The sequence below is a fragment of the Mauremys reevesii genome, linkage group 1, assembly GCF_016161935.1.
Source record: "Mauremys reevesii isolate NIE-2019 linkage group 1, ASM1616193v1, whole genome shotgun sequence".
NCBI lineage: Eukaryota > Metazoa > Chordata > Testudines > Geoemydidae > Mauremys > Mauremys reevesii.
The window spans coordinates 110,199,079-110,217,962 of NC_052623.1; the positions used below are offsets into that span (position 1 = coordinate 110,199,079).

The 18,884-nt window shown below is 40.0% G+C and overlaps 1 protein-coding gene across 2 annotated transcripts in view; it reads left to right on the top strand.

Moving 5' to 3' along the window:
• The window catches only part of MYO16 (myosin XVI), a 575,450-nt gene that overhangs the window by 293,286 nt on the left and 263,280 nt on the right, over positions 1 to 18,884 (top strand). For both annotated transcript variants that reach the window (XM_039547002.1, XM_039546990.1), the window contains 2 exons: positions 5,139 to 5,289; positions 16,697 to 16,807. In XM_039547002.1, the coding sequence (XP_039402936.1) occupies positions 5,139 to 5,289; positions 16,697 to 16,807 (262 nt within the window). The remainder of the gene's footprint in view (positions 1 to 5,138; positions 5,290 to 16,696; positions 16,808 to 18,884) is intronic.

Genomic DNA, 18,884 nt, shown 5'->3' on the forward strand with positions numbered 1-18,884 from the left:
GTGAACAAGTTCAGACAGGACAAAGCCAGAGTTATCCTAATAGCCCCGACATGGTCAAGGCAGACATAGTTTCCTTACCTACTTTACCTAGCTCTCTGTCCAGTGATAAATCCTCCAATCATTCCTCAGCTCCTCTTACAGGGCACCAGTCAACTGTTGCATCCCAATATGAGAACTCTCCACCTCAAGACGTGGCTCCTCAGTGGTTTGTTGGGTTAGAGTCAGACTGTTCTGCAGAGTACAGCAAATATTACTAACTGGTAGGAAAGAGTCTACAAGAAATATTTGCCTTCAGAAATGGAGAATATTTAGTCACTGCTGTCAGCTCCAGAAAGTTGTTGACGAATGTGTCCCGCTTCCACTGGTTCTGCTGCATTTAAAGAAAACAGTGGTGTGAATTAGTTACCTCAAGATTCATTTAGTTGCTTTAACAGCTTTTCATCCCACAATTTATGGGTTCCCACTGTTTGCTCATCCTACAACTGTAACATTCATGAAAGGTCTGAAAAAGCTTTTTCAACAGGTTAAAGTCCCCACTCCAGTTTGGGAGCTCCATTTAGTTCGTAAAAAATCATGAAACCTCTCTTTGAACCATGTTCATCATTGAACTTGTCTATGAAGACAGCCTTTTTAGTGGATGATATTGAGGTCTTAATGGCAGACCCTCATTTCTGCAAGGACAAGTATTCCGTATGCCCCAGCTTCCTTCCTAAAGTATTCTCTGAGTTTCATCTGAATCAGATTATTTATCTACCAGCTTTATTTCCAGAACCATATTATTCAGTTTTTAGGCTGATTTTGACACTCTAGATGTCAGGAGGGTGTTAGCTTTCTACCAAGATAGGACTAAATCAGGGATTGGCAACTTTGGCACACAGCTCACTAGGGTAATCACCCTGGCAGGCCGGGCCAGTTTGTTTACCTTGCTGGGCCAGTTTGTTTACCTGTTGTGACCGCAGGTTCGGCTGATCACAGCTCCCATTGGCCACGGTTCGCTGTTCCAGGCCAATGGGGGCGTCAGGAAGCGGCGGCCAGCACATCCCTCAGCCCTCGCCACTACCTGCAGCCCCATTGGCCTGGAGCGGTGAACCGCAGCCAGTGGGAGCTGCAATTGGCTGAACCTGTGTACGCAGCAGGTAAACAAACTGGCCTGGCCCGCCAGGGGGCTTACCCTGGCGAGCCGCGTGCCAAAGGTTGCCGATCCCTGGACTAAATCATTGAGAAAAATCTCTTCTAGAAGTTTTGTTTGCAGATAGAGCTAAAGGATCTACTATTTCTGCCCCGAGTCTCTGGAAATGGATCTCTGGATGTATTATTACTTGTTAAAGTGCTGCCATCATTCCACCTCCTCCTGGTGTGTCAGCTCATTTTATGAGGTTGCAGTCTGCACCTATGGCTGTTACTTCAAAATGTCCCAGTATCTGAGATCTGCAGAGTTGCTACATGGTCCTTGGTACATACCTTTTCCAGGCACTATGCCCTAATCAGTGACTCTAGATGGGATGCAGCAGTTTGCAATTCAGTTCTTTCCTCAGTTACGTACTCGATTGTGAAGCTCCCTTCTCCTTTTGGAGGTACTTCTCAAGAGAAGACAAAGAGGTTACTCATCCTGTACAGTAACTGTGGTTCTTTGAGATAGGTCCCTATGGGTGCTCCACTACTCTCCCTTCTTCCCCTCTGTTTTGTATTTTCCTTATGAGACTGGCGGTGGAGAAGGAACTGAAGCGGTTTGCCAGCACAGCCCTATATAATCTCAGTGTGGGACACAAGGATGTCTAGGGCATATGCATGGGCTGAATGGGCACTGCTAATGAAAATCCCCAATCAGAGGTGTGGGGGGGACACATGCACTTGAAGTAGAGCACTCTCATCTCGAAGAACCATCTAAGGGCTTGTGTCCTGTAATGGTACTAGATGATGGATAAATACTCTGAAGTCAGGAAATGGTTCTTAGAGCAATGTTAACTTAGTCACATTGCACATACTGTATGTTTTCTGGAATATATTTTACAGTATAAATATTAAGCATAGTAATGAATACATTTTTAATCAACACTCGAATACAAAATACAAAATACAACAGTTGTAATTTGGCTGAGTCAACATTGCAATGAGAAGGTTGTTATTATTTTTTTGTATTTGCTAACTTAGACACTCACTGTAAAACCATTGTTATATCTTTGAATGTCAGCCTCCAAAACATCCCTCTACATACAATCTTTTCAGTGTAAAAATGCTAGAAATTGATAACCCAGGTGATATTTTGCAGCACATTTTAAAAATAAAAATCAACAAATTAATCTAATATACAGATGGCTCATGTAGTTAAAAATTAAGGTGACTATTGTTAGTATAGCACACTGGGATTTTTTCAGTAATGTGTGCCAATAACAGTAGCCCAACCTAGTTCAAGTAGATTACCCTTGATAACTGACCTTTGTGTCCAGTGTGTATCTTCACTTTTGCCTCAAGCCACATAACTCCCTTTGTGGTTAATTATCTGGTAGCAGAGCACAACATTCTGGAGATGATTGCTCATGCTTAACCACACACCTGCATTAACATAAGATCTTCTTTCTACAGTGCTATAATTGGATTTTCAATTGCACTGTTTTTAACATAGGATTTCACCTTGTGACTTACCTGCAATTAATTTTTATAGAGGTATTTCACTAAAAGTGACTGGTGGAAAGATCATATTTCTAGCTAAGTTGCCTATCTCTTTTAATGTTCTCAGTATCTTTCTGAACCTAAATCAAAGAGATTTGTTTATACAATATGTTATTCTGTCTTTCCTTGGTTGGAATTCATGTCATGTTCTTGTTGAAATATAAATTATATTCCAGCACTTTTATTATCTAAAGGCTTTTTTTTAAAATCTCTTAAATACAAACAGTTTGTGTGGCATGCAGGCATAAATCAATATATTTTACACAGCTTTTGTTTAAGAACCTAGCCTGCAGTTTATTTACTACTCATACGTACTGAATTATCAAAGTACTGTATGTCATTAATGTTAAAAATGTACTGTAATGAACCCTCCACAATTTATTGTGGTATTTTCTTTTTAAACTGAAAATATACCTACTTCATCACGAACGGAGTGGACGGAAGTTTTGCACTTTGCTGCCTGAAGGTGTCTGCTATAGCCAGCTTCTATCTGCAACCCCTAAATCGGTTTCTTTTCATCTTTCTGCCTTGAAGAGCTTACACTTTAATTTTAAACATGATGCTACAAGTGCACATACTGTGTCTGGGGATGGTTGGGTGTGCTACAAAAGTTAGGGTTGGGATGGGATGAGGAAGGAGGAATGTTACAGCAGAAAGATCTTGTAGCTGCGAACACTTACAAAGGGAATACCATATTAATATTTATACCTTGCAAATAGCAAATGTGAAGATTTTAATGATGGTCACTGTATTTGAGCACAACTTATAATTAGAATATGTTGGGAGCACTTGTAAATTTGGGAAAACATTCATATTATTAAACCAAGGGTTTTTGTTTTGTTTTGTTTGTTTTTTCCTAATAAATACCAGAAAATTATTTTGAAAATGCCTGTGGTCATGTAGCTCAAACTTTCCATCAAAAGTTTAGCTGTTGTGCTGAGGCTAAGTATTAAAAATCCCATCCCAAAAGGACTTGCAGAAAGCTGTGGGCAACAGGAAAAGTTGCATTAAAAGGGAAGTTGGCATAAAATGTAATAATATTTTTAAATTAGGTTTTGATATTACTAATCACACCATTCCTTAAAAAAAGTGTGAGACCATCAGCACTAGGAGCATTGCTTTCTGAAAAATATAAGCTCTTTCAAAATATGGCCTCTGGAAAATCCTTAACAAGATTATACCTTGAATTAGAGCTGTCTTGGAATAAAATGTAATGTGTCATTTCTGTTGGTGAGCACTGAAGTTATTTGTTACTATAGACAAGGCACTTTTATTATTTACTAACGTTTTAATATCACAGTACTGCTAAAAATGGTCCTGATTCAGGAAAGCTATTAGCATATGCTTAAGTGCATCCCTATTCAAGACCGCACTTAAGCACCTGTCTAAAGTTAAGCAGGTGCTTAAGTGCAGTCCTGAATAAGAATTGGGGCCACTATTAAGGTTGGGAGTCAACCCTCCTTCCTTTCTTATTGGGTAGCCAGGACACAGTCTGCAGGTGAAATCCTGCCCCTGCTACAGTTAATGGCAAAACTCTCATTGACTTCAATGGGCCAGGATTTTATTTTCCATGTAGTCTTCCTTCCTCCGTGTTACCTCCACCTTCACTGTGGTTGGTCAAAGGAGACCTATCCAGGAAACAGGGGAAATTGGGTCAGTAATTCCTCTGCTGGATCTTACTGTGGTGGCATTTTTCAAACTCACCTGTATTCCAAGGCTTACGCTGGTGTTTAGTGTCCTGGGTGCTTGACGTATCTGAAATCTTGTGAGAGCTTGCATGGCCGACATTGGTTTTTTTTAGAAGTGTGGTGTGCTCTGGAGTGTAAATATGGGGGGGAGAAACTCCAAGCACTGGACTTAAAAATAGAGCTTCTGCTTATAGAGAGGAGTGTTTGTACGTTGGCAGTCATTGTAGGTATCAGATATTTTCTTTTTTTCACCTTAAATATTATTATATTACTAATTCTGGAACTGTATATATAGGTTTTAATACAAATTAAATATAGCTTATTTGCTTATCAAAAACTATAAATTTTATTTAATTTAATGCAATGACAGTATCTGTGTATCAAATTGTTTTTAAATATATCATTTTTCAAAATACTATTGTGGAAGTTAATCAGACATTTAAATTCAGCTTTCAGATTGCTTATTGATTTGCCAACCTAGCACTATCAAATACAACTTCATGCATATTCTATTTGGGTTGCTTAGCTTTCTTCTGAAGCAGACTTGCATAAAAATGAATTTTAAATCAAAGTGTTTTGCCAAGACCACTGTATCTTTGGCATAGACCAGTGAACAGTCTGCAGTTCTCATCCAATTTATGTTTCTTTTTGGATCAGGAACAACTGTCTCAGACATGAATTATATTTTAGTTCCACATTCATACCTCTCTGTCTTGGCAATCTTCTGTTTGTCAGGCATCTTCAAAAGGAGTCTAATTGCTTTATTGATTCTCTCTGTAGCAATCCCCTGGCTTTGCCGATTGCCAAACAAGACAGTTTGCTGGAGAAAGACACCATGTTCAAAGATGCAACAAAAGCCTTATGTAAGCAGCAGTCTCAAGACACCGCATTTGACAATATCACAGTGACTGACACAACCAAACTTGAACAGGTACATGTCAAGTTTCTTAAATGTCTTGGATCTGGAAATTTAAAATTTGATGAACAAGAAAACAGAGGAATGTAATTAATGTCATGCTATAAGTTTGGCTACAGTCATTTTCCAATAATAATTCTCAAAATGATTACACCCGAATGTCTTGGGATCAGGCTACCTGAAAGACCCCCTCTCTCGCTGCATTCCATAAGCATAGTTGTGATCAGTAGATGTATTTGGTTTTGAAATTTTAAATAATTGGTCAGGCAACTCAAAACCTTGGGGCCTTTGCATGGTACCAAATTGCAAATAATAATAGAAAAATAAAGAAATTCTTATTTTTTCCCCTCTCTCTTTCTATAATTATATACACAGTGCTTTATTAACACATAAACTATGCAGTCTCTTTACTGGTGAGTTCACAGTTGAACATCCCATAACGAGATTTCACCCAGCTCATAACAATATTGTGAAAATATTGTTATGTGTAATCAAATATTAGCATTTATATGACTGTAGCTACTTTTACTTCCTTTATTAATACAATGATGGCTGTCCATGACATAGTTGAGAGACAGAGATAGTTTGTTCAGAATCTCTTGCCATTTGCTATACATTCCAAACTATTTGTCGCCAATAATGTCTCCATGATATAGATCACAAGCAACTTTAAAGAAGGCTATGTATTTATGAAGCTGTTCTGACTTCTATAATGTACTCAGCACTAATCCTTCTAAATACCATAATTTTTATTATTGTGCAAGCTGAGAATTGAAATTTCTGTTGAATACAGTTGCTTTGAAGGAATCTTGGCAAAACGTTTCCATAACAGACAGAATGCTTTACATTAAAAATAAAAGCTTTGAATATAGGACTGCAAATGTGATATATCTAACAAGGATTCAGTGTAATTTATCCATAATGTTTGTATCCTAACCTATACTGGAAGTAATCATGTTCTGTTTAATATTTCATTACGATATGCAGAGTCATTACTCAGGTTTTATCTTCATATATTATTAAAATGGATCAGCATGATATTTCACCTGGTGCATGTCAAGGATATCATACATTCATAGGCAATATGGCATGTAGATTAGGCCTTCCTCAGGGGATCTGAGAGAAGATTTTGAACTTAGTCTTGGAATATACATTTTTAATATTGAAAGATATAACACTATTTTTGGTTTTGAAATTAAAAATAATTTATAATAGCTCAGATTTACACACAAGCACAAAATGTTAATATACAAAATAACAAAATACCATATCCAGATAAGGTCAGATGAACAATTGGGGGCTTTTGATTCTTTTTTATTTTTCTAGCTGAAATATGTTTTTTTTATCTCAACTAATTTCCTGAACCCAATAAGCTAGATCAAGAAGGCAATATGAATAATCACCATAGTTGCATAGTTGACAATTTCTGTTCTTATCAGTTGAGGAGGTAGGGTGACCAGACAGCAAATGTGAAAATTCGGGACGGAGGTGGGGGGTAATAGGAGCCTATATAAGAAAAAGACCCCACAACTGGGACTGTCCCTATAAAATCGGGACATCTGGTCATCTTATGAGGAGGAGATTTTCCCCAGTACATGATTGAGTTCTCTGGCACGAAAAGGAGCTGTGTGTTACATTCCACAAGCAAAACTGCTTAGTCTTTTTGCTTGATTAAGCCATTTCTTTTGAAAACAGACTTGGCATAGAACTGTTGTGCCACATATTGTTGGCCACATAATGTGATGTGGACTTCTAATGTACAATATTCAGTGCTTTCTTCTTTATTGCTGTAATGTTAGATGAAACATGCAGGGGAAAGTAGTGATTGGGAGAATATTGTGCATGGAAAATAAAATGCATACTGCCTTATTAATGGTACTAATAAATAAAATTACTCCTGGTGATATAGTGAAAATTACTAACATTTTGTTACTAAGCCATTTAAACAGATTATGAGCAATTATATACTCCCAAACACACAAACACACTGTCAAATGAGTAAATAGAAAACTTCATTGTTAATATTAAAAATAAGATAGCATTTAGCTTCTAATATATCTATGGCTGAGAATGTTCAGTGACCATTCAGATTATTAGTTTTGAGCTGCTGTCTCCATAGTTTAAGGTATTGAGAACCCGTAATAAAATATATATTATAAGGTCACTTTGTCAGTCAGACACAGGAGGCAAGAAGGAAAAAATAGAATAAACTCATCTGTATGCTCAGAAAAAGGAGGTGAACAGAATAAAATTGGAAATGCCCTGGAAGTGTTTAACCCCCAGTCAATTCATTTGCGAACTTAATGCATGTGGAATTTCTTATATGTACGTCTTTTTTTTACTACTTGAGTTTAAATCTAGCTTTTATGGCATTTATTTGTTTCCTGGGCCAACATCATCAAATTCTTCTCCTTCACCTTGGCTGGATGGTATATCTTGGGGACGTGCAGCCCTTGTTTTCCCCCTCACACAGTTTTGATTACTTCTGAAGACAGTGCACAGTGAGCTGGATATATAGTTTATACATGTCCACGATGGTGTATTATGGCATAAAAGCATTATCAGCATGAATTTTGGATGGCTACATTATGTGTGGCATCCCAAATGACAGAAAATACTATAACATCCTATTATTGTGTATGGGTGCAAAACCTATCCTGACATCCTTTGGATCAGGAATTGGCCCTATATGCCACACATTTAACATAAAACTATCTGAGAATTGTTTATTCAGAATTTCTATTTTTTATTCCTCGACCTGTAAAGCCAGACTGCCAACCCCATGCCTCTTTGGGAGAGAAAAGTTATAATAAACACATTTTAGAAACCTTTGAGGATGGCCTAATAGCTTTTATACCCATAAAAAAGTCAACTCAAAAAAATTAATCACAATTAAAAAAATTAATTGTGATTAATCACACTTTTGATCACACTAAACAATAAACAATAGAATACCAATTGAAATGTATTAAATATTTTGGATGTTTTTCTACATTTTAAAATATATTGCTTTCAGTTACAATACAGAATACAAAGTGTACAGTGCTCAATGTATATTATTTTTATTACTAATATTTCAACTGTAAAAATGATAAACAAAAGAAAAAATATTTTTCAGTTCACCTCATACAAGTACTGTAGTGCTAGCTCTACTGTGAAAGTGCAATTTACATATATAGATTTTTGTTACATAACTACACTCCAAAACAAAAAATGTAAAACTTTAGAACCTAGAAGTCCACTCTGTCCTACTTGTTATTCAGCTAATCGCTAAGGCAAACAAATTTGTTTACATTTACAGGAGATAATGCTTCCTGCTTCTTATTTACAATGTCACCTGAACATGAGAACAGGCATTCACATGGCAATTTTGTAGCTGGCATTGCAAGGTATTTACATGCCAGATATGCTAAATATTCATATGCCCCTGCAATGCTTTGGCCACTATTCCAGAGGACATGCTTCCATGCCAAGGATGCTCATTAGAAAAATTATGTGTTAATTAAAATTGTGACTGAACTCCTTGGGGGAGAATTGTATGTCTCCTGCTCTATTTTACCTGCATTCTGCCATATGTTTCATGTTATAGCAGTCTTGGATGATTATGCAGCACATGTTGTTCATTTTAAGAATACCTTCACTGCAGATTTGACAAAACGCAAAGACTGTTGGCAGTGGTGAGCTGGAGCCAGTTCGCACTGGTTCACGCAAACCGGTTGTTAAATTTAGAAGCCAGTTTGGAACCGGTTGTTAAAGGGCTGGGCAATTGGGAGAGGGAGGTTTTTCTGTTGTTATAGCGGCTGTGAGCCACATCTGGCCCACCTGAGCTCTCGGCTGGGGAGGCTCCCCTGTCCCCTCCCCCACCTCTCGCAGATCCTCAGTGTGCTGCGCCACCAGTGCCAGTGCTCTGGACTGCTCCTGGGCAGCTCTGCAGCTCCTGCCGCTTTGAGCGGCGCGGTAAGGGGGTGGAGCTGAGAGCTCCAGCGGGCCACGCGGCATCCATACACGCTGCCCTGAGCAGAATGGCAAGGGGGCTGGGCTGGGGCTGGGAGGAGGGGTTGGATAAGGGGCAGGGAGTGGTTGGAGGGGGCGGAGGTCCTGGGGGGGCAGTCAAGGAACGGGGAACGGGGGGGGTTGGATAGGCATAGGAGTTCCAGGGGTCTGTTGGGGTGGTGGTGGATGGGGTCAGGGCAATCAGGGGACAGGGAACGGGACAAGTTGGGTAGGAGGTGAGGTCCTGGGAGGCAGTTAGGGTGGGGGGTTTTGGGGGGGTGGTCAGGGGACAAGGAGTGGTGGGGGTTGATGGGTTGCGGGTTCTGAGGCAGTCAGTTGAGGGCAGAACGTGGGCAGGGGAACAGGCTGTTTTGGGAGGCACATGGGGCTTGTACTCACGTGGCAGTTCCCTACTGGGTCTTCGGCATCACTGAAGGACCTGCCACCAACAAGCCGCCGAAGACCAGGAGCGAGTGAAGGACCCGTCACTGAAGAACCAGTAGGGCGATAAGTGTTGTAGCTGCAAAAGAAATATAGTTGTCTGAAGGATACCCTTTGTGTGAAGAAGTGTTATCTCCCCCACACCCCTTCCTCTCCCAGCTACATAAACAAGCTTGGGTGATGTCCCCTTCCTCCCTCCCCTGTGAACTGCTGATTAAGGGAACTTGTGGCTACAATTATTGCAAAGAAATGTATCTTCAAGGTAAAAATGTCTATAATATGCTTAATGCTGCAAAAAGTAAACAGGGCGGGTATAATTATAATCACTAAATAGCTATGAATATTCATTACATGGGCGTTCATATTATCAAATAAGGGTTTTGGGGGTGTTGGAGTAAATGTGGGCATTTACATATTAAAGAGTGTGATGTGATTAGTTCAGGACTTACTCGACAATTAGGTCAAGGGGAACAAGTACCGCAATAAAGAAGCCCGTTTATTCAATCCGCCTCTGGGTCCTCCTGTTCCTTCTTTCCTTCTCTAATAATACCAATGTGAGATTTCTAAAGATAGCTACAGCACTTAACCCAAAGTCTAAAAATCTGAGCGGGACAAGGTGTGGAACATGTTTTCAGAAGTCTTAAAAGAGCAACACTCCGATGTGGAAACTACGGAACCTGAACCATCAATAAAGAAAATCAACCTTCTGCTGGTGGCATCTGACTCAGATGATTAAAATGAACAAGTGTCTTTCCACACTGCTTTGGATTGTTATAGAGAAAAACCTGTCTTCAGCATGGACGCATGTCCTCTGGTTTGGTGGTTGAAGCATGAAGGGACATATGAATGTTTAGCACATCTGGCACGTAAATATCTTGTGATATCAGCTACAACATTGTCACACGAACACCTGTTCTCACTTTCAGGTGACACTGTAAACAAGAAGCGGGCAGCATTATCTCCTGCAAACGTAAACGTGTTTGTCTGAGCGATTGGCTGAACAAGAAGTAGGACTGAGTGGACACATAGGTTCTAAAGCTTTCCATTTTTTAATTTTTCAGTGCAGTTATTTTTTATATATAATTATACATTTGTAAGTTCAACTTTCATGATAAAAAGATTGCACTGCAGTACTTATATGAGGTGAATTAAAAATACTATTTATTTTGTTTATTACAGTTTAGATATTTATAGTAAAAATAAATATAAAGTGAGCACTGTACACTTTGTATTCTGTGTTGGAATTAAAATCAATATATTTGAAAATCTAGAAAACATCCAAAAATATTTAAATAAATGGTATTCTATTATTGTTTAACATCATGATTAATTGCGTGATTAATTTTTTTAATCACACAGTTAATCGCAATTAATTTTTTAATCACTTGACAGCCCGAGTTCTGATATGAATAAGGTGATAGGTATCTATTGAAAAGTTCTACAGTGAAAGCAGAAAGGAGGAAGCATAATTTAAAAAATAAATTGGACAGTTCTGAATTCTCATCATTGTGAACAAATAAACTAGGTCCTGACATAGAATCTCAAAATCATGATATAATAATATAAGAACTTGAAAAAGTATATCAAATGCTTACTCTGGAATCTGATCTCCACAATTATAAGAGAAAAGGATCACCTCTCTGTGGGTCTGGGAACACAATATAGCATAACTACAATCTTTCTGGCACATCGTGGTTTAAAAAGAATATCCTTAAACCTTATTATTCTATAGTTGCAGAAAGTGAACAAATGAATCAATATATTCTGCTTCTAAATCTGCTTTGTCTCTAGTCTTTTCATATGATTTTAAAGAGACTCTGAGACCAGGAGAGAATGGTGTTTCAAGGTCTTTTTTCCCCCTTAGGGTGATCTCCCTGATGTCTAATTTCTTACTAAAGAGATGTGTATAACAAAGGTTTTTCTACTGAGCAGATTGAAACTGGTCCAACAGTTCCACAGTTTATAGTCACTGTTCAATAACTAACATATAAATCTTAAAATGTTAATAGTGACAACAAAATGTGATTGAGGTGTCTTTATTTGGTCTATCCAGAATGTATATTTTAGAGAATTATTACCGTATATGGTTTCCTTGAAAGTTACTACTTGATCTAGTTCAACAGTTGTATTATAGATGAAGGTCTTTAGGAATACCAGTGAGATATCTGCAACTGCTCTTTTACGTTGGGTGGAACAAATGTTGAAATGCTGTTGGAAAAATTCACGCAGTCAGGTGCACATGATGATTTGCCTATGGGTAGGGTTGCCAACTTTCTAGTCACACAAAACCAAACACCCTAGCCCCATCCCTTCCCTGAGGCTCTGCCCCTGCTCACTACATTCCTCCTCCCTTGGTGGTTCACTCTCCCCCACCCTCACTCACTTTCACTGGGCTGGGGCAGGGAGTTGGGGTGTGGGAGCGGGTGAGGGTGAGGGCACTAACTGGGGGTGTGAGCTCTGGGGTGGGGCCAAAAATGAGGGGTTCGGGTGCGGGAGGAGGTTTAGGACTTGGGCAGGGATTTGGGTACAGGAGGGGGTGAGGGGTCTGGATGGAGGTGCAGGCTCTGGGTGGGGCTGGGGATGAGGGGTTTGGGATGCGGGGGGGGGCAGGCTGGGGGGTGGGGCCAAGGGATTCAGAGTGCGGGAGGGGGCTGCGGGTTGAGGCAGGGGATTGTGGTGCGGGAGGGGGGTGAGAGCTCTGGGGTGGGGCTGGCGATGAGGGGTTCAGTGTGTGGGAGGGGGCTCTGGGCTGGGTATGCAGGAGGGGGGACAGGCACTGGGCTAGGGGTGAGACCTCTGGGCTGGGGCCAGAGATGAGGGGTTTGGGGTGCAGGAGGGGGCTCCAGGTTTGGGGGGGCTCAGGGCTGGGGCAGAGGGGTTGGGGCACGGGCTTACATCGGGTGGCTCCCGGTTAGTTGTGCAGTGTGGGGGCTAAGGCAGGCTGCCTGCCTGCCTGTCCTTGCACCGCGCTCCGCACACCCTGAAAGCAGCCAGCAGGTCCGGTCCTAGGCCAGGGGGCCAGTAGGCTCCACACGCCACTATCGCCTGCAGATACTGCCCGCTGCCCCCCTCCCCTCCCCTCCCCCGCAGCTCCCATTGACTGGTTCCTGGCCAGTGGGAGTGTGAAGCCAGTGCTCGAGGTGGGAGCAGCGCGTGGAGTCCTGTGGCCCCCTGCCTAGGAATCCTGAGCCAGACCTGCTGGCCACTTTCGGGGCGCAGCGCGATGCCAGCCAGGACAGGTAGGGACTAGCCTGCCTTAGCATCGCAGCCCCACCGACCGCACTTTTAACTGTCCAGTGGGCAGTACTGACCAGAGCTGCCAGGGTTGTTCCTTTTCAACCGGGTTGTTCCTGTCGAAAACCAGACACCCTACCTAAGGCTATATCTACATTGCACACTGCTTATGGCGGCATGTGAGTACATACCCTACACGCCTCCCTCCTAGCATGGGTATAAATAATGGTGTAGATGGTGAGGCACTGCTTATGTGTGTAAAGTAAAGACACACCTGAATCCTGTGGGTACATAGCCTACACGGCCATACGTGCTGGAACTAGGGGTGCTACTGCACCCCCCAGCTTGAAGTGATTTCCATTATATACAGGGTTTACAGTTTGGTTCAATGACTCACTGCACCCCCACTATACAAATTGGTCCAGCCCCCCTTTATATGGCTCTCTACATGCCCAAGTAGTGCCTCCCCCATCTATACTGCTATTTCTAGTGGTGTAGTGTTCCACTGCCACCCTGCTGCTGGAGCCTTTAACTGCTGCCTCCCCCTGTCAGAGCCTTTCCCTGTCATGCATAGCTACATTAGCCAGGATGGGTAAGAATGGTGTCCCTAGCCTCTGTTCGTCAGAGGATGGAGATGGATGGCAGGAGAGAGATCACTTGATCATTGCCTGTTAGGTTCACTCCCTCAGGGGCACCTGGCATTGGCCACTGTCGGTAGACAGATACTGGGCTAGATGGACCTTTGGTCTGACCCGGTATGGCCTTTCTTATGTTCTTATGTTCTTATGTACATACTGCAGTGTGGATGCAGCCTACTTTTCATTGTTGTGTGTGGCTACACTTACTCTATATGCTGTCACAAGAGGTGTGTGGTGTAGACAAAACCTATGAGTAGAGACTTTCTTTGGTCAGTATTTATTGCCTGTTACTAGTACTGATCAAAAATAGGGACACATTTTTGTGAAATTTGGAATATTACCTGTCATATACTATTTTATTTTGAAGAATGGATGGAAAATGATGAGGAACCAGAGTGAGACTAGTCTTAAAGTGGTTGCTAACACACTGCTGTATGCTGCTCAAGGTGTGATAGACTGGACAGAGCCAAAGTTTTGTCCCCTTCCCACTTGTCACTCTACAGAGCTAGTTTGGTGTGCAGGGAATTAAGCGGCACTCTTGAGGCCACCTATAAATTATTCCACTCCTCACCCATCTCACCCTAGAGGAGCAAAGCAGAGGAAGAACGGATCTCCGAATCATAAACCATCTCAGGGCTACTCATGGTGTGTGTTGGGGTGCATCTTATGCATTGCCCCTTACACAGAGATATTCCTAAAGGCACAGTTTAGCCCAAAGACAATATATCCATTGTTGGGGTCACATTTTGTTAAAAGTTCTACTGAGAAGTGACCTTGAAAATATACATGTTGGTTCATTCTATAAAAGTCATGATAGTCATCATGTAGCACACATGCACACATTTATTTGTGAATTCTGTAATGTAAGCAGTTTAATTTTAGGAAATGATAAAAAATTAATTTGAAATGAAATTATCCCCAATATCTATTTCCTTCTGCCCTTTAATACTTCCTAATTAACATTTCTCAAGTGTTCTTTTTTTTTGCTTTGAATTGTGTTTTCTGTCGAGTGTATGATTTAAAATGGTGGCTGATTCATTAGGAATAGAGCTGGACTTTAATGAAGACCATAATAGGATTGGTTGTGGAATTGATGAGGAACTGAATAGAGCAGTTCACTCTGAGTCATTTGTATGTACTGTATATGATTGTGCTGTATGATATCTAAAGGCATAACAAGTTTGAAAAATAGAAAAAAAAACCTCAGAAGTGGCATGTCCTGATTCAAGCAAGCAGTAACAACAATGCATAAAGAAGAAAATAGAAAAAATGTTTTGTTATTAAATCCAGACTTAGAGAACTGTCACTCTTTTTTTGTGCTCATGTCCTGAGAGCTGTCATTCTTGACACAAATCTTGAGACTATGAGAATCTTTAGGGTGAACTGAAGTGTAAAGAGCTACATAGTTGATATTCTACAATTCTGAAATTGTCTGTGATGCTACAGAAGGGCTATGTTTGTAAGTTCAGTTGTTTTATACCAACAGATGTATTGTTTTTGAGAAAAGCTGGTAAACTATTTAAACAGTAAGACCCAGCAGGATTTGGTGGTTCTGTCTAACATCATAATGGCTAGTGTGGTTTTTTTGCTTAGCATAAAGATGAAGGCTGAGTGCCTTCAAACACTTTTTTTGTGTGTGTCTTGGGTATCTTAAATCTAGTACTCCTATTTATTGTTTGATTGATGGATTGAGAAAAAATATGTAGATTCTGTTATTTCCAAGGGTTCACATCTGGGGATGGATATAGAGCACCAAATCCTGTTCATCTTGGTTACCCAACAACACAGGGGGTAGCCTCAGTGTCTGATTATCTCTGCCTTAAAATGACAATTGTAATACTTTTCATATATATATGTATAATCACAGTACCTTTTGGTCAATGACCTCCAGCACTTTAAAAAGGTCCCATTTAGTCCCTTTTCACAGATGAAGAGACTGAGGCACATACAGGTTAACTGATTTACCCAGTCACACAATGAATCAGTGATAAATTTAGGAAAAGAACCCAGAACTCTGGACTCCCAGGGCCAGATACTGCACCTATTAAAGTAATTGGCAAAACTGCCATTGACTTCAAGCTTCTACCCTCGGTGTTTCTACACTGATCACATTGGTCAATTACTGATGAAATAACATAGTGAATGTCATTTTCTTTTTGTTTTTGTTAAAATGTGGATTTGCCAGTTGTTCACTTCAAACACACTTCTTCTAGGTGACCATTACCGGTATTTATTTTTACATGTTCTTCTGGCATCTAGAAACATTAAACTTGCCAGCTGATATTAACAATGATTCAACTTGCACTGTGAGCATAGTAGAATTCACTGCACAATGTATCAGTTGTTGTCGTATTTTATAGCACTTCTCTTATAGTTGATTTATTGTACTTTTACAACATATAAGCAATTTTCCTTTTGGTAACAGAATTTGTTTCTATAACATTTAGATTGTACACTCTTTAGGCCTCTTATCTCCTTCTGTGTTTGGAAAGCACCAAGCACATTTTGGGTGCTACTGTGATATAAATAATAATAAAACCTTATGACTCATACATTAGATGCTGAGCACCTTCGACTCCTATTGATAGTTTAACTCCCGTCTCTCACTGAGTTTCCTCTGTTATGTTCTGTGCAGCTGAATTCCAATAGCATATTAAGTTCCATATCCTGAGAAGGATGAAACTACAGCAATATGGGAGCTCTGTTTGGTGGCAGCCGATATGTGATTTACAAGTACATTAACTTTTCAGCTCTTGATCATCTTCATCAGAAACAGTTAATGAAGAGGGCAGGAGTGTTCTACTTGAACTTGGAGTCTTGTCAGGTTTAGGGACTGCAAATAGCATACGTGTACATTTCCATATACTTAAATCCCCATTAAACCCATACGGAATATATGCCTTAAAATTAATAATCTTTCTAATTTACTTCTATTGCTTAAAATAAAGGATGAAGAGTTATTTGGGAAGTATAGACAACTTTTTGGTTTCCTAATGCACAATAAACATTTATATCAATTATAATGTTTGGCACCTGTAATTGAAACTAGGGTATTACACTGCAGGGTGAGCGGCTATGAAGTTAGACTATTTTCATGTATGATTTGTATTTTCCAGGTCAAGTTAATGCCTCCAGCACCAAATGATGACCTGGCTACTCTGAGTGAGCTAACTGACAGCAGCCTGCTTTATGAGATTCAAAAACGTTTCAGTAACAATCAGATATATGTGAGTGGCTTTGAAATTGCTTACTGCAGCATTTTTATTCAGTTACCTACAGTCAACTTTCAGTGATGAGCAATTAAAGAAAATAGTATTGGACTGTTAGTAATTCCAGCTAAGCAGAATTACTAGACATAGGCTGGCAAGTATTGCTGACTAATATTAAGATGAATGAAGGAGTATGTGTGTGTTAAATTTACAACTACCCACATTTAATTGGGAAAGTCTGGAATTAGGTGGGGGGAAAGATACAGTGAGTATGCACAGGTAAGCTTATATGTATATTTACCAGAAAATATGTGCTGGGAAAATGTGAACTCATTCCTCTTAAACTATCAAGAGATTTCTGTCTTTAACTTTATGTAAGCATAATTTTCATGAAGGCTTCTGATTACAATAACCGGAATGGAATAGAGATGTGGATAACAAATTCAGAAATCAGTATACAGCATTTGATTCCCTGTTACTTTTTCCTACAATTACATGAATAATTCTCTTGATATTGTTATGTTAATGATTTAGGCACAGTAAAATAATTACAAGATGATTTACATGCAACATATTTTTCTGTTCTTGCCATGTTAAACAGAGGGAGAATCCAGTCAGCCATAGATTATTTCAAAAGTAAAATCTGCAAATGCATATTTCTGGCATCCCTATTCATAATTATTACCCTTTTCTAGCTTATTGAACAGCTGATTAGGTAATTTGCATGTAAATGTGAAATGTGTGAATCTGCTTTAATCTAATGAATTGACAGAGTGTGGTTAGACCAGAGAAATGCAGAGATTCCGAATGTCACAAACAACAAGCTACTTGTAAACACACCTGAAATTAAATACGGAAGTTACATTCATAGGTACTATGATATTGGTTGGTAGTAACAATGCTGTTCAGATGCTGAGATTATGTTTATGTTCCTGCTATTTTTGTTTTATATGTATCCTCCTTTTTTATCTCATTTTCAGAGGTACTGAGCATGCACAACTCTGACTCAAGTCAATGGGAGCTACAGATGCTCAGCATCTATGAAAATCAGGGCAAAGTGTAGGTTTACTTTTAAAATAGTTCACCTGATTTCTCATTCTCAGGATTGACCCTGAGGTTCTATGTCTGCCTATCCTTCTGCCTATTAAATATTTTTGTTTCGTTCAAGAGCACAATAGTGATCTCGAAGCCATTAATCAGTGCTGTTATGGTTAATAGCAGCCATTTGTGCAATGTGTGGCGATTGCCATCAGATCTGAAAAATTTCTCATCCATTATTTACCTGGGCTCCATCATCTCACAAAGGAAAAAGCCACTGGAGGCCATTTCCAAACCCAGATATTCCTCACTACAGCATGCATACTGCCATACTCACTGAAGCTGTTGCAGAGAGGCATAAACTACATCTGCCCTATTCAACAGAGGATCTAAGCAGGGCTTCATTCTGAGGGCAAGTAGTTTTATTGTACCTCCCCTCCATAAGGATGTTCTGTTGGTGGAGAGAGGTGGACACATGGGCAGATGGGTAGATTTGATTTTATTGTTGCAACACAGAAGTCCCATCTGTGATGGCTGCTCAGGGGATACGCTAAATCAGCATAGTCTCAGGTCACAGGTCAGTGCTGCCTAGTTTTGTGTTTCATAGACACCTTATACACTCCTGTGCAGAACACTGGGTGAATGTATCTGCTTTGTAAGAAATATTTGAAAAGGAATAACTGATACCTTTATGTTACTGGAAATATGGGTGCCTTGATAAGCCTAAACTATGTATGTAAATAGATTTTAAGAATGAGCTAATGATAGGTGTCTTAGAACAGTTTTTAAAAGAATCAGCAATTAAACAGAACTTTAATACAATGAAAGTTTCAAATCACTAAGACTATTATATTTTTGAATGGCATCAAAAGAATTTTGGAATACTAGTGGTTGCTGGTTTTCTAATGACAATGGGCCAGATCCTGGGCTTCAGTCAAGGAACATGGCAAAGTTTGTGTGGGGATACAGAGAATGGATGCAAAGGCATCTTTAACCACCCACCCCACCCCCGCACCCCATGTGCTCTCCTGATCCTGGGACTGACTGGGCGCATATC